This window comes from Balaenoptera borealis (genome assembly GCF_965194805.1).
Source record: "Balaenoptera borealis genome assembly, chromosome: 12".
Lineage (NCBI taxonomy): Eukaryota > Metazoa > Chordata > Mammalia > Artiodactyla > Balaenopteridae > Balaenoptera > Balaenoptera borealis.
Genome location: NC_138869.1, coordinates 11,137,398 through 11,154,146, shown reverse-complemented (window position 1 = coordinate 11,154,146; position 16,749 = coordinate 11,137,398). Strand labels below are relative to the sequence as shown.

Sequence of the window (16,749 nt, the reverse complement as noted above, 5' to 3'; positions counted from 1 at the left end):
GAACTTACTAGACTCAACCCCAAATTCTTTTTTTATAGGAAATATTGCAATTCAGGTCTTCTAATGACATACTTATATAGCTTTATTTTTAACCCAGAATAGAAAACTTTTACAGCTCCCTTATAAAATGTCATCTTATTAGTTTCAGCCCATTGTTCAAGCCCATTGAGACTTTTGAATCTTAATTTTATGTTAATCATTTTAATTGTCTAGCTCTCTATGATCTGCAACTTTGATAAACTTGCCTTCTGTATCCTGTTTTAAGTAGTTTCTAAAAACTCCTGAGTATAACAGGATCAAAGGAATGGTAATAGAGACATAATTTTGTATCTATTGAACCATCACTATTTAGCCATTCAACACTATGACCCTGAGATGATCATTCCTGTTGAAATATAAACCATTTGAATTGGAATTTTATAATCTAGGAATGGTGTTTTCCAGGTGAATATTCAGGATATTAATAGTGTATATACCTTCTTAGAAAACTGGGTGAACCAGAGGTTTAGGACCTGAGTTAGGATCTAATGAGAATATGTAGTTGCGTCTTAAGACTTTATATTTATGGGCTTCCCTGGTGGCACAGTGGTTAAGGATCTGCTTGCCAATGCAGGGGACACGGGTTCGAGCCCTGGTCCGGGAAGATCCCACATGCCACAGAGCAACTAAGCCCGTGCGCCGCAACTACGGAGCCTGTGCTCTAGAACCAGCAAGCCACAGCTACTGAAGCCCTCGTGCCTAGAGCCCGAGCTCCACAACAAGAGAAGCCACCACAATGAGAAGCCTGCGCACCGCAACAAAGAGTAGCATCCACTCGCTGCAACTAGAGAAAGCCTGTGCGCAGGAACAAAGACCCAGTGCAGCCATAAATACGTACATACATACATACATACATACATACATACATACATACATAAATAGACTTTATATTTAGGAATGGATTTAAAGTTTGTATTATTTTATCTTACAGTTCTTTGCTTATTTCTGCTATGATACATGTTTTGGGCTATAATTTTGCATAGGGCAGAAACCATATATAATTTTTTATTGCATTTTCCTCAGTAAAGCATTATACCAATTTCAGTGCTTAATTTAAGATTTTTTTTTAAATTGTGATGATATCAGTAAAGAAACTGGACTTAATAACTGATTATTTATTCTGGTTCCATTAATGTCCACCTACTACCTTCTTGGTAGGACATGATCAGTTCTCCTCTTGATGTTCTTTAAAAGAAATCAGTTTAATTAGCATTGAACCTTATAGACTGATTTCAAATCATAACCAAGGCAGAGGAGACCTGCTATATCCCCAGGGAGGCAGTATGATTAAGTGAGGAAATTGGGATTTAGAAGATCTGGATTCTAGTTCCAAACTGGGCAGATAGGAACAGATTACCAGCTATTAGGCTTGTGGTTTAACTTCCTTGAGCTTACAGGTCAATTCTTATCCGTATGTTGAATCTCACTGATCCTGAGAGAAACTCAGAATGGTGAAGGATTATTCTGAGTAAAACAAAAATTAAGGTTCCTTAAGTTAAAATGAGAACTGGGGAGAACTCTGACATCTTAAAAGAGTTAGCAATAGCAACTCTAGATGCTATAACTAAGTTTCTCCCACAGCTTCATTTCTCTCTACTCTTCCCTCCTCAAGGTTCTTAAGGATATTTGTCCATCCGTTTTGTCACTGGCGCAGAGTTTGTTGCACTCCCTAGACCAGAGCATAATTTTGTTTGGCAGTCTCATATACAAATATGCATTTATCTTTTTTGACACTTACTGCCAGCAGGTATGTTGAAATGTTTATTTTGGGAAGGAGGGAACAAGGAAAAGGAAAGAAATGCAATTCCAGGTGACTTGCATGTGATCTGATGTTTTTATTTCTTCTTGTTTGGAAGGCATTGAAGGAGAAAGAACTCTGAACTGGGAGTTGGGAAAACTTAGTTCTAGTCCTAGTCTCAAAATGAAGAGATTGGACTTGAGGATCTAACTCTGTGTTTTGAGCTTTAAAATTCTCTGAGTCTAAAATAAGGTCCAGCTCCAGTCTGCTTCAAACAAACATTGGCTTAAAGGGCTGGGGTTATCGTGCAATTTTCACAGTACAGTAATGGCAGTTTTAAACTTAGCTCTAAATAATCAACTGCCAGTTGATCCTGGAGTTGTTCTCTAGAAAAAAGTGTGGTGGAAAAGAAATGAAGGAGAAATGCCTGAGGGCCTAACCCTATTCCCATGAACACGAGACACCAAATTTAGTAGCACATATCCAGTCAGGGAGGGCTGTACTTATGGAAAGTGATTACGAAAACAAAGAACAAAGTGTCTTATTTTGTATTGTTTATATATGCTATACCTTTATTAACAACATTAAAGCACATTTGAATGGAACTTTTAAAAATGAAGACAAAATTTTTAAAATTTAAAACAGAGCTATAGACTCAGCTGGCATGAGATAGCTGCTGCACTTGAGAAAACCATGTGACTCAGTGTGGAGCAGCAGTATAAAGGAAAGGGAGAATGACATCTAAAACTTTTGGGGGGAACCATCTTAATGTCTTACAGACAACATCATGACCCATGTTTACTTGAAACATACAAGTCTAACTTGTAAAAAAAACTTTTAGCTCCTTGAGTGCCACCTTTTCAGTAAATTTCAATAGATTAAGTACAACCACAACTTAATGGGTAATATTTAACCCATATGAGAAAAAGAAAAAGACTACGCCAGGGAGCAAAATCAGGAGGGTTTAGACAGTGCTCACTGGTAAATTATGGGAAATAAATGAAGACTGGATGGTAGTGTTGTTAGAGTGACATAATCCTAAACCTCCTGAATCTAACGTTAATGAAAACTAGTTAATAGAATTAGACAATGGGATTGGGTGGGTTGGGATTTTAACCAAGTTGAGATTGGAATGGCCTCTGGCATGAACCTCTTTTAGATGACCATACCAATCGCTTCTCGGCCTTTTGGCTAAGATCAAGTGTAGATGACCATACCATATTTTAGCTTCACACTGTCCTGTTGACTCTTCTCTGTATAGGAAGTGATTGGTGCCCTAGTGACCCATATCTGCAGTGGGAACGAAGCTGAAGTTGATACTGCATTGGATGTCCTCCTAGAGTTGGTACTTCTAAACCCATCTGCTATGAGGCTGAATGCTGTCTTTGTGAAGGTATCTAGTCCTACCATTGACGTACTGAATCATTTTTCTTTCTTGCATATATTTGAGAGGTACCTGATACCTGTTAGTTAACAGCAATTTATTTTGTACTCTAGATATTGAGCACTATAATTGGTAGAAGCAGGTGATATGGAGGTGAGGGTGATGGGGCAAATAATAGAAAAAATAGCTCATCTATCTATGTATTAATTCATTCAGTGAATACTTGTTTTTACCTAACTGTGTGCCAGGCTCTATTCTGGGTGCTGTGGATATAAAAGTTAGTCTTTGCCTTTGATGATAGAAAGTAAAACACATAAGTAAGTCACTGTAAATACGTGATGAATTCTCTAATAACGTGCTGTAGATACACCAGAGCAGGAATAATTAACTGGGGAAGTCTTCAAAGAAGAGATAACATTGGAGTGATTCTTGAAGGATAGAGATTTGACAAGAAAAAGTAAGGGAAGTACATCTAGGCAGAGAACAGTTTGAACAGAAGCAAATTGGCACCACCCACGTCCATGGTGTGCCTGAGGGATGACAGGTAGATTAGCATGGTTGGCGGATAGGATAAGGTGAGCGGTGGTGGGAGGTGAGGACATAGGACAGGGCCAGATTATGAAGGATCTTAAATACTATGCTAAAGAGTTGCAACTTTATTTTATGGACAAGAGGGAGCTTGTTACAGGTTTGTTTGTTTGTTTTTTCCAATTCATTTATTTATTTATTTTTAGTGCGTTGGGTCTTCGTTGCTGCACGCAGGCTTTTTCTACTCTTCATTGCTGTGTGTGGGCTTCTCATTGTGGTGGCTTCTCTTGTTGCGGAACACGGGCTCTAGGTGTGCGGGCTTCAGTAGTTGTGTGGCTCGTGGGCTCTAGAGCGCAGGCTCAGTAGTTGTGGCGCACGGGCTTAGTTGCTCTGTGGCATGCGGGATCTTTCCCGACCAGGGATCGAACCCGTGTCCCCTGCATTGGCAGACGAATTCTTAACCACTGCCCCACCAGGGAAGTCCCTTGTTACAGGTTTTTAATGAGAGTTTGACATAATCAAGTCTGGGCTTTGAAAGATAACTATGTAGGCCCTGTTATCCCCATTTTACAGATGAGAAAACTGAGGCTTTGCCCAAGGTCAAAAAGTAAGTAGCTCCCCTGTGACTCTTTCCATATCTGTAGAGGATGAATAAGTAATTCATGGGGTAGAAGCTGAGAAATAAGGTCAGAGACATAACTTTTGGCAGAATATTGTTTTCACTAAGAAAAAGGGAAGTGTGGAGAAAAAGAATAGGGGGAACTAGGAGGAGGTATGTTAGCATGGCTAAGCAGAACATCAACCCTTTGGGCTCTGAGCATAGTTTTAGAGAACTGGAGCTTTTGTTTAACAGATGCCTGGCTATCTGTGTGTGCCTCTTATGAGGATTTTAATTTTTTTATTTAAAGTAAAAAAATGTTACCTGCTAATCTCATCATTGGCATTTTTTTTCTCCCAGGGCATTCTAGACTATCTGGATAATATGTCACCCCAGCAAATACGAAAACTCTTCTATATTCTCAGCACACTGGCATTTAGCAAACAGCATGAAGCCAGCAGTCACATCCAGGTAAGAGGCAGTGTGTTGAGAAAGAATCTTTTAAACCTCTTCAACTGAAATTTGCTGAACAAAATTACTGCAGCCGGTGTAGTGGTAGAAATAGAGTACATAGCTGTAGTCCTAGCATTTGTTTATTTTCTTACTACAAACATCAGGTGTCTACTGTATGCCAAGCACTGAGATGATAGGTATATATTAGACCTTCTGCCCTCAAGGAACTTAGTCCGTTAGGGTGAAAATGAGTCTGTAATCAGCTAATTATGAAACGGAGTAAAAGCCACTCAGGTACTGTACTGAGTGCCACGGGGACACAGGGAATTCCCTTGTTCCCTAAGGAACATCTCCATCTAATGTGAACTCCATCTGGGCCTGCTCTCATTTGTGGGCATCATTCACTGAAAAAGCCAGGCAAAGGAACTAAAGATTAGGTTGGAATCATAACTCATAGCTCTTTTGTGTCTTTAGTGCCACCTTGTGGCAGTAATCCATACTGGCCTGTGACTTTGAACAACCAGCACTTTTTTTTTTTAACTAAAATTAATTGGCTGGGTAATATACACGCATGGTACAAAATTCAAAAGGTATAGAAAGGTAGTGAAAGATGTCTCCTCCCTCTCAGTCCTCTAGGCATCTGGTTCTCTAAAGGCAATCGCTGTTATTAGCTTATGGCTTTCTGAGATGTTCTGAGAATTAACAAATTTGTATTTACTTGTATACCTATATTTCACACCTTACCCTCTTGTTCTGTGTCTTGCTTGTTTCATTTAGCAGTATAGTTTGACAATTTCTTCATGGCAGTAATAATAGAGCTACATCATTATTTTATTTTATTTTAATTAATTTATTTATTTATGGCTGCGTTGGGTCTTCGTTGCTGCATGCAGGCTTTCTCTAATTGTGGCAAGCGGGGGCTACTCTTAGTTGCAGTGTGCAGGCTTCTCAGGGCAGTGGCATCTCTTGTTGTGGAGCACGGGCTCTAGGCACACGGCTTCTGTAGTTGTGGCACATGGACTCAGTAGTTGTGGCGCACGGGCTTAGTTGCTCCACGGCATGTGGGATCTTCCTGGACCAGGGCTCAAACCCGTGTCCCCTGCCTTGGCAGGTGGATTCTTAACCACTGTGCCACCAGGGAAGCCCTATTTTATTTTTTAATTGTGGTAAAATATACGTAAGATAAATTTTACTATTTGAACCAATTTTAAGTGTACAACTCAGTGGCATTAAGTACATTGACAGTGTTGGGCAACCACCACCACTATCCATCTCCAGAACTTTTTTATCATCCCGAACAGAAACTCTGTCCCCATTAAGCAATAACTCCCCATTTCCCTTTCTCTACACCCTGGTAACCTCTAACATACTTCTATGAATTTGCATCGTCTAGGTACTGCATTTAAATAGAGTCGTACAATATTTATCCTTTTGTGTCTGGCTTATTTCACTTAGCATAATGTGTTCACGGTTCCTCCATGTTGTAGGATATCTCAGGACTTTATTCCTTTTTATGGCTGATAGTGTTCCATTGTATGTATAGACTGCAATTAGTTCATCCATTCACCCATTGATGGATATTGGCTTTTTTCCATCTTTTGGCTATTTTGAATAATGCTGCTATGGACATTGATGTACAGGTATCTCTTTGAGTCCATGTTTTCACTTCTCTTGGGTATATACCTAGGAGTGGAATTTCTGAGTTATGTGATGATTCTGTGTTTAACATTTTGAGGAACCACCAAACTGTTTTCCACAGTGGGTGCACCATTTTACTTTCCCATGAACAGTAGAGGGTTCCAATTTTTCCACATCCTCACCAACACTTATTTTCTATTTTTTATGTTTAACTATCCTACCATTTGAAAAGTGGTATCTCATTGTGGTTTTGATTTCCATTTCCCAGATGACTAATGATGTTGAACATCTTGTTGTGTGCTTATTGGTCCTTGTATATCTTCTTTGGAAAAAGTCTATTCAAGTCCTTTGCTCACTTTTTAAATGGATTATTTTTTGTTGTTGTTGACGTGTAAGAGTTCTTTATATACTCTGGATATTAATCCCTTATCAGATATATGATTTGCAAATTTTTCCTCCCGTTCTGTGGATTGTCTTTTAGTCTTGATAGTGTTCTTTGTTGTAGTTTTGGTGAAGTCCAACTAATCTATTTTTTTTCTTTTGTTACTGGTGCTTTTGGTGTCATACTTTAAAAAAATTGCCGAATTTGAAGTGATGAAAAATCTCCCCTATGATTTCTTCTCAGAGTTTTAGTTTTAGCTCTTAAATTTAAATCATTGATTCACTTTGAGTTAATTTTTAAATATGGTGTAAGGTAAGGGTTCAACTTCATTTTTTTTAAACAAACCAGTTTTTATTTTATTTATTTATTTATTTATTTATTTTGGTTGTGCCGGGTCTTAGTTGCGGCACACGGGATCCTCGTCGCGGCATGCTGGATCCTTAGTTGTGGCATGTGGACTTCTTAGTTGCAGCATGAGGACTTCTCAGTTGCAGCATGAGGACTCTTAGTTTCAGCATACGAACTCCTAGTTGCGGCATGCATGCGGGATCCAGTTCCCTGACCAGTGATTGAACCTGGGCCCCCTGCATTGGAAACGCAGAGTCTTACCCACCGGACCACCAGGGAAGTCCCTCAACTTCATTTTTGTGTGTGTGGGTATCCAGTTTTTTCTAGTACCTTTTATTGAAAAGGCTCTTTTTCCATTGAGTGGTCTGGGCACCTTTGTGGACAATCAATTGACCATATGTGTGAGGGTTTATTTCTAGGATCTATTCTATCTGTGGGTCTAAATGTGTGTCCTTATGCCGTTAGCACACTCTTTTGATTACTGTAACTTTGTAGTACTTTTGAAATTGGGAAGTGTGAGCCCTCCAAATTTGTTCTTTTTCAACATTGTTTTGTTTTTTGTTTTTTAAAGATTTATTGATTGATTGATTGATTGCTATGTTGGGTCTTTGTTTCTGTGCTAGGGCTTTCTCTAGTTGCGGCAAGCGGGGGCCACTCTTCATTGCGGTGCACGGGCCTCTCACTGTCGTGGCCTCTCTTGTTGCGGAGCACAGGCTCCAGACGCGCAGGCTCAGTAGTTGTGGCTCATGGGCCTAGTTGCTCTGCGGCATGTGGGATCTTCCCAGACCAGGGCTCGAACCCGTGTCCCCTGCATTAGCAGGCAGATTCTCAACCACTGCGCCACCAGGGAAGCCCTTGTTTTTTTTTTTTAAATTTATTTTTTTAATTTATTTTTTGGCTGTGTTGGGTCTTCGTTGCTGCGTGTGAGCTTTCTCTAGTTGCAACGAGCGGGGGCTACTCTTTTTTGCAGTGTGCGGGCTTCTCATTGCGGTGGCTTCTCTTACTGTGGCTCTAGGTGTGTGGGCTTCAGTAGTTGTGGCTTGCAGGCTCCAAAGCGCAGGCTCAGTAGTTGTGGCGCATGGGCTTAGTTGCTCCACGGCATGTGGGATCTTCCCGGACCAGGGATCAAACCCATGTCCCCTGCATTGGCAGGTGGATTCTTAACTACTGTGCCACCAGGGAAGTCCCTCGCGATAGTTTTGGCTATTTGGGATCCCTTGAAATTCCATATGAATTTTAGTATGGGTTTTTCTGTTTCTGTAAAAAATGCTGTTGTTATTTTAATAAGGATTACATTGAATGAGCATATTATCATCTTAACAATGTTCAGTCTTCCAGTCCATGAACATGGGATACCTTTCCATTTATTTAGGTCTTCTTTAATTTCTTTCAGCAATGTTACGCAGCTTTTAATGTATAAGTCTTTTGCCTCCTTGGTTAAATTTATTCCTAAGTACTTTTTTCTGTTTGATTACTTCTGCCTGATCAGCCAACAACATTATGATAATTCACATTATCTATATCAAGCAACGGTATCAATAATAGCTGTTATTATTGAATGTCTACCATATGTTAGGCCCTGTTCTTGGAATTTTTTGTAATTTGTCTCTGATCCTTGAAAAACCTTCCCCATTTTATAGATGAAAAAAATTGAGACTCAGAAAGATGAAATGACTCACCAAAGACCACACAGTTAGTAAATGACAGAACCCTTGCTATTCTAGGTTTTTTGGCTCTAATACTTGTAGGCTCTTTTGCTGTACCATTCCAACATCTTCATCTTTATCATTGTTTCCTTGTAGGATGACATGCACCTGGTGATACGAAAACAGCTCTCTAGCACCATGTTCAAGTACAAGCTCATTGGTATTATTGGTGCTGTCACTATGGCTGGCATCATAGCGGCAGACAGGTATGCATGGAAATTCTGATTTCTGTGGCTCATGGTCAGTTAATCAAGTTGCTGTCTTACAAAATAAATTGTTACATTGTGTAGACATCATTGTAACAGAAGACATTAAAACCATAATAAGAGAAGTGAGCAAATGTTTGTTGCCACTCTTCCATGTTGCAGCATGTGGGATCTTTCGTTGCAGTGCGTGGGATCTTTCATTGCGGTGCGTGAACTCTTCGTTGCAGTGCGTGGGCCTCTCTCTAGTTGTGGTGCACGGGCTCCAGAGCGTGCGTGCTCAGTAGTTGCAGCATGTGGGCTCTCTGGTTGTGGCGCATGGGCTCTAGAGCTCACAGGCTTAGTTGCCCTGCAGCATTTGGGATCCTAGTTCTCCAACCAGGAATCGAACCCCGTCCCCTGCATTGGAAGGCGGATTCTTAATCACTGGACCACCAGGGACGTCCCCCATGTTCCTTCTAATCTTGACTGTATATACTACATATAATTTTTACAGAATTGCGATCACAGTCATTACATTCTGATGGTTTAAAACTAGGGATTGCTAAGAAATTAAGTTCTAGGAATGTTTCTAAAAAAGGGAAACCCTGATCTTGCTGGGATGCATTCTTCTGCATCTGCTCCAGTCCTGGGCACTAGACAGTACAGGTTTCTTCACTGCTGTGTTATTCCTGTCTGGAACACCATGTTTGGTATAAATAAAGTCTTCCTGTGGATTTTTCCCCCTTTGCACTTTGATGCCACAATTGTAACACCTAAAAGAAGCTTGGGGCTTGATAAGTTGTTACCATTGCAAAATGAGATTGGAATTTAGTTCATGCTTCTTGGAAATGATTTGTCATGAATTCCTGGGACCTCAGGAAACATCCTTAGAGTCAACATTAGCAATCCGTAGAGGCTGCATAGTATACTGGTTAAAAGTTCATTCTCTGGAGCCTTACTGCTTGCCTGGGGTGAAATACTGGCTCCGTTATTTATTAGTTGAATGATCTTCGGTAAGTTACTTTACCTCTCTGTGCCTTTGTATTCTCACATCTGTGAAATAAAGATATTAATAGTATTTACTTCATAGAGTTGTTGAGAGCGTTAAATAGTTAGAACAATGCCGAGTGCTTGCCCTTATGATTTTTACTAATTTAATGTACCCTTAAAAAAATCTTAAGATAACCATCGTTTGCTGTAATCCACATTTTGTATGGTCTGAATAAATACTTGGGGACTTGCTTGGTGGTCCAGTGGTTAAGACTCCATGCTCCCAATGTAGGGGGCCTGGGTTCCATCCCTGGTCAGGGAACCAGATCCTGCATGCTGCATCAAAGACCCGGTGCAGCTAAATAAATAAATATTTTTAAAACAAACAAACAAACTTGTCTGTGCTTTCGTGCACTTTTATCTCCACCCCGATCCCAAGGAAGGCACATTTCTTAAATTTATTGCCATTTGTTACAAAATATTACAAAAATGAGTCTAAAATAATGTTTTTAGAAGTAGATCTTCCAGTTTGACCCCAGGGAGAGGAGACCTCAGCAGTGAACAGTGTACACAGGTAAGTTCTTGTCGTGTAGTTGGATATGTTTATGAGTAACTGAGGAATTGCTTCTAGTCACTGTCACCTTGCCAGAAAGAAGACTTCTTTTTTCAAAATATGTTTTCCTGAACTCATAGCTTTTGTAATTTGTACCACTCTTTTGGCCTTTAGAATCCACTCGCTTGGGTTGTATTTTAGTTCTGTATCTGTCTGATCTTCCTAATTAAATTGTAAATTCCTAGAGAGCAAAAAAGGTGGGTCATGTTTGAGAGTAGCAGATTGACTGGAGCATAGGGACAAGTAAGTGAGTAATTGGAGAGTTGGAGGTAAAGCTAGTTTGGAGATAGAAAACAGAGAGCTCTGAATGTGAATCAAGACATTTTGATTTAATTTTTACACAGAGGTAGTCCTTAAGGGTTTCTTAGCATAGAAATGGCATAATCCAAGCTTCGCTTTAGAGAAATTAATCAGGTTCATGTGTCTGATGGATTGGAAAAGAGATGAGATTCAAAAGAGATGGATTGGTCTGGAGGCCTAGGGAAAACCTCAGGTGAGAGGTGGTGATAAGAGCTTTGCCAGTGAAATCAGAAAGGGAAAAACTTACTACTGAATGGGGTGAATGGTGTTTAATTAGGAAGCATTGGCAGCCCAAGGGCTGGACCATTCTTTCTCTTCGACTGCTCCAGGTGACCTCCTTGCTACAGTTGGTTCATTCCTGCAGTGAGCAGTCTCCTCAGGCCTCTGCACTTTATTATGATGAATTTGCCAACCTGATCCAAGGCAGAAAGCTGGCTCCAAAAGTGCTGGTATGTCCAAGTATCTTTTCTTAAAGCAATGAAGCATGAGGGCTGCTTTACTATACATTCTTCAAACCCTTCTCTCTGTTGTGCTGCAAAAATAAAAAGATCTTCCTGTGAGCTCTCCCATATTCTAATTGGGAAGGCTGTTCTGACTCACTCGGCCCCAGGCCTCTCCTCTGAGGCCTCCTTCACATAAAAATAAGGGATGAGGAAGATGAACATGTGGTTAATGATGTTGTTGAAAGCCACCATCTATTCTGTGCCACGCACCGTGCTAAGCATGTTTCATGTATTATGTCTATTCAACATCACAATGATGAGGTATGTATTATTGTTATTTTCAGAAATGAGGAAACTGAGGCTTTAGCAAGGTTAATAGTTTATTTAGGGCTTTATAGCACATATACCCTGGTCTACACAGCCTTTTTTGTTTGTTTGCTTCCTGAAGGAATGGGCTGGGCAAACCATCTTTAATGATTTCCAGGATGCCTTTGTGGTGGACATCTGTGTTGTTCCAGTAGGGTAAGTACCGTTTACCCACTGACATGGTTGTACTGGTAAAGAAATTATGTCAGTTATGTCAGTTGCTGGTGCAAACCTCAGAATGTTTGACCTCAGCCAAGTCTAGCCCACTCCCACAACTTCCCTCCTCCCAACCCCAGCACCCCAGCACCCCCAGCTCCAGGATTGCTAAAAGATTCCCCACTTGTTCTTTCTCCTCTTTCTCACTTCTCCTCATAACAGAGGAGATTAGTTTGTTCTAGTGGTTTCTCCCACAGACTTGTCATACCCTTGAATTGCGGTATCAGATTCTGGGTTCTCTCCACAGTGACTATCCATTTCCCGTGAAAGCTCTCTACGGACTAGAAGACTATGATAGTTGTGATGGGATTGCCATCAACCTCCTGCCACTGTTGTTCTCTCAGGACTTTGTGAAAGATGGGGGTAGACTGACTTCGCAGGAATCAGACCAAAAGTCAGTACACTTTTTCTTCTCTAAAACCTCTGTTGGTATTTTGAATGTTCATGGGGAATGCCGCAATTCTTGCACTCTCTTGAGAACTTGATTGAAAAGGATTTCTCCCAAGACAGGTGGTATATGGATGGGTTACTAAGAATGGGGCAGACTCCTTGTTTTCTCCCGGACCCTGGGTTTGGAATTTGCATTGAGTCATGACAGCCAACAGATATTCTGTGAGGCTGCTTTTGTTTCTGTTCCTTTTTCCCACCCATGAACGTGTTTGTCTATCTCTGCCACTTCTTAACCCCTCCTTCCGTCTTATCTCCGCTTTCTCCTAACACATGGACATTCAGTCTACTTACCTCTGTCTTCCTCCAATTCAGTTCGTTATTTATTTGCTTAGCATCCATTACATTCCTTGTTATATGTTCTTAAAAGTAGACATTTATTTTGGGGAAACCTCCTTAATTATAAGGTTGGGCTCCCTATAAACATGGACTAATTGTCTATAAACTGTGGTCTAGAAATGGATTTTTCCTTCCCAGATTGGTTTCTCCGTTGTGCCTGGCTCCCTACTTCCGGTTACTGAGACTTTGTGTGGACAGACAACATAATGGAAACTTGGAGGAGATTGATGGTTTATTAGGTATAGGATGAAGTTATCAGATCCTTTCTTCTTTGTAACCTTTCTTTGGTAAACTTAGGGAAGGGGCAGACTGGTACAAGTGTGTGTGGGAAGGAATTTTTTAACTTCACAGAGACTTTTAGATTATATTTGTTGACTGCTGCATGATATGGAAGTATTTTTGAGACTAATCAAAGCTTGACCTTCAAATACTAGTTACAGGGGAAAGTAAGTAGAAGGAGAGCTAGCTCTGGGGGAGCATCCAGGTTCTGTTGACTGGAACTAAAGGGGATTAGAAATGTTTGTTCTTCTCTTTCAGACTGTCCTATATTCCTCACTGACCTGGAGCCTGGAGAGAGACTGGAGTCCATGTCTGTTAAAGAGCGTTCATTCATATGTTCACTTATATTTCTTACTCTCAACTGGTTCCGAGAGGTGAGCAGAGTTACTAGGACAATTCACTTACTGTCTGTAGTTTCTCTTGAAAGGAAACTGTTTTCTTGGTTCCGCGAGGCTCCTTAAAAATTCTTCACCAACCACTAACCCCTGTGTGTTTCTGCAGAGGTTGTATCCTACCCTTCCCTCATCATATGCACCCCCTGATGCAGCGAAATCAAAATACTTAGAATTCACTTACTGTTGCCCATGCTTTACTACCTCCAAGCCTTTTCACGGTAATCTACTTCTGCCTGGAATAACTTCATCTTCACCACTGTGAAAATACTGTCCCTCCTTACATCAGTATGCACTTAATGTTTCGATTTAGTGAGATCAAGTGAATGATCGTTTTCACTTTCCTTTAGAATATGTTTGTGCTTAATGAAATGCACAATAATAATGAAATATAATGAAAATGAAATGCAGAAAATGATGGTAACATCTTACATCTATATCACACTTCCTTTCTCATGCATATTATTTCTGAGAATGTTTATTCACTTGAAAAATCTCTTATCCTGACAACTGTATTATGATGTAGGCAGGATGGGTGTTATTATCCTCGTTTTACACATATGGAATTGCAGGTACAGAGAGTTCAAAGTCATTAAAATTTACCAAACACACGTGCCAAATGCTGGGCTAGTTTCTTTATTCACACTTAATCCATACGACTGCATTCCAATTTTATAGCTGAAGAAATAAAAGCTCAGAAAGGTTAAAGACTTGGCCAAGGTCACACAACTAGTAAGTAGCAGACTAGGATCTGTTTCACCGAAGTGTGTACTTTCTAGCTATTGTGCTGTTCCTCCTTGTTACTTAACTAGAAATAAGTAGAACCAGGATTAGAAGTTAGATCTCCTCTATTGGCCCAGGGCTTTTTTCTTTACAGTGCCTTGCTGAAAACACTTTGACATTTCTCACTAGACTCACAGATCCTGTCACCAAACAACTCTTTTAGCTCTTGCAGAATAACGCAAACAAGGTTAAAATCTGAACAGTTCACAGTGTGAGAATATAATTTTTACTTCCACAGGTTGTAAATGCCTTCTGTCGGCAAACGTTGCCTGAGATGAAGGTGAAGGTGCTCACCCGGTTAAAGCACATTGTAGAGCTGCAGCAACTCCTGGAAAAGCACTTGGCAGGTGAGGGAAGGGTCCTGTATTGTAGCCCTGCTGGGCAGTGGTGAGGAGATAGCAGAGTTAGCTTTTAAGCCAGACTCAACGATAGCTGCTCCCTACTCGTGGGGCAAGAAAATGGTTGCTCAACAAAAATTTTTTAAAATGAGTACATCGGACTTCCCTGGTGGTGCAGTGGTTAAGAATCCACCTGCCAACGCAGGGGACATGGGTTCGAGCCCTGGTCCAGGAAGATCCCACATGCCGCGGAGCAACTAAGCCCATGCGCCACAACTACTGAGCCTGTGCTCTAGAGCCCGCGAGCCACAACTGCTGAGCCTGCGTGCCACAACTACTGAAGCCCACGCCTAGAGCCCATGCTCCGCAACAAGAGAAGCCACCACAATGAGAAGCCCACGCACCGCATTGAAGAGTAGCCCCTGCTCACCGCAACTAGAGAAAGCCCGCGTGCAGCAACAAAGACCCAACACAGCCAAAAATAAATAAATAAATAAATAAAATTAAAAAAAAAAAAAGAATACATCCATTTTCCTCCCATTGTTATCTCCAGGAAACCTTGGTGTTTAATACAAGATATAAAACATTGGTTGGGCTTTTTGTAAATTACATTGCTTCTTTGGATGTCAAACTTGCAATGCCCTTTGCCTTCTTGAACATCATTATGAACCAGGAATACAGCTGAGAGGCCTCTTAATACCTTCTGGCCATTAAGAAAACTTGTCATTTTAGAGTGCTAGCTTTGGGACTTCCCTGGTGGTCCAGTGGGTAAGACTCCCCGCTCCCAATGCAGGGGGCCCGGATTTGATCCCTGGTCGGGGAACTAGATCCCACATGCATGCCGCAGCTAAGAAGCCCGCATGACACAAATAGGAGGTCCGCTTGCTGCAACAAAGATCCTGTGTGCTGCAACTAAGATCCGGCGCAGCCAAAAATAATTAATAAAAATAAAGTGCTAGCTTGATTCTCTGGGGAAAACATGGAGCCTCCCTCAGGCCCTCATCTAAATAATTGTGTGTAAAGCAAACTGCTATGTGACCAAATATTGCTAATATCTTTAGATTTTAAATGTAAATTTATTTTTAGTTCTTACCTGCTTGGATGTTTTATATTGTTATAATGGTTTTACGTTGATTGATCATAATCAATTAATATGATATTCCTGTAAGTTATCTTTGGCTGTTTTACTATGCCCAAATGATTAACGTCAGATGACCTGAATGCATCTTGCAGGCAGTCAGCCATGCTTGGTAGTTCTGGAAACTAGTTTTTAGCTAATCGGGTGATTAGCATTCAAGTCTAGTAGTGGTATATGGTTGGTATACATTGAGCTTCCTGCTGTTTGTTTCAGTCACTCCAGACTATGTTCCTCCGCTTGCAAACTTTGACTTGGAAACTTCAGAAGTAACACCTCATACCAGTGCTGCTGTTTCAGCAAAAATCAGAATACAAGGAAATTTAGGTGAGTATGCTCTTCTTATTCTGTGTCTCCCTGTGTGCCATGTTGAATTGACTTAGAGGTTATGTGCATCAAGGCATCAGTAATTGGAGAGATTATATAATTGAACCCTTTCTTTGGCATGGTTATCAATGAACTATAAGGTTATAAAATTACCTCCTGTCTCTAGGTAGTCTTCAGCAGGTTGTTTCTTGAAGGCAGTGATATTTAGTAAACATGATTGTTGATTGAGTCACTTTTCTCTTCTTGAAACATAAGGAGGAAGGAAACGAAAAGCAGATGGCAGCAAAATATCCTCCCCTGACCCACTTTCAAAGGAGGATAATTCAGAATGCGACCCTGCACCATCTGATAGGAGCCCGCTGGAAAAGGTATTGGAATGACTGGTATCTATGAAGGTGTGTGGCAGCCCGGTGAGATTAACGAAGGGCCAGCATTATCCTATGCATTTTACAGAGAGAAAGATTAGGGAAAAGAGAGGTGACCAAACTCTCCTAGGCCTTGGAGTGACCCTCTCAGTAGCAGAGTTTGGGTTAGACTCCGAACATTTATCACTACCACACACTGTTTTTCTAATTATTTTCTTGATTGTATTAGTCCCTTTTTTGCACCCCAGGAATACTTTGAATTCTCTCTTGTAGCAATTAGCAAATTCTGTCTTTGTATGTAGTTCAAGATATACTTCTTTTAGCCTCTTTCCTCTTCCGATCCCAGATTATCTACTTCTCAATGAATTGAGATAACATGAGATGCTTAGTACAGTTTCTTAATACAGATACTTAACA

The 16,749-nt window shown here is 40.6% G+C and overlaps 1 protein-coding gene across 15 annotated transcripts in view; it reads left to right on the top strand.

Moving 5' to 3' along the window:
* Positions 1 to 16,749, top strand: part of FANCD2 (FA complementation group D2) — a 55,744-nt gene that overhangs the window by 19,666 nt on the left and 19,329 nt on the right. For 11 of the 15 annotated variants that reach the window (XM_082344333.1, XM_082344323.1, XM_082344336.1 and 8 more), the window contains 13 exons: positions 1,652 to 1,786; positions 3,039 to 3,170; positions 4,648 to 4,758; positions 8,911 to 9,020; positions 10,503 to 10,563; positions 11,232 to 11,351; positions 11,794 to 11,867; positions 12,175 to 12,321; positions 12,852 to 12,952; positions 13,251 to 13,366; positions 14,406 to 14,514; positions 15,857 to 15,967; positions 16,223 to 16,335. In XM_082344333.1, the coding sequence (XP_082200459.1) occupies positions 1,652 to 1,786; positions 3,039 to 3,170; positions 4,648 to 4,758; positions 8,911 to 9,020; positions 10,503 to 10,563; positions 11,232 to 11,351; positions 11,794 to 11,867; positions 12,175 to 12,321; positions 12,852 to 12,952; positions 13,251 to 13,366; positions 14,406 to 14,514; positions 15,857 to 15,967; positions 16,223 to 16,335 (1,440 nt within the window). The remainder of the gene's footprint in view (positions 1 to 1,651; positions 1,787 to 3,038; positions 3,171 to 4,647; positions 4,759 to 8,910; positions 9,021 to 10,502; positions 10,564 to 11,231; positions 11,352 to 11,793; positions 11,868 to 12,174; positions 12,322 to 12,851; positions 12,953 to 13,250; positions 13,367 to 14,405; positions 14,515 to 15,856; positions 15,968 to 16,222; positions 16,336 to 16,749) is intronic. The other 4 variants (XM_082344326.1, XM_082344327.1, XM_082344332.1 and 1 more) reach the window with 3 other exon arrangements.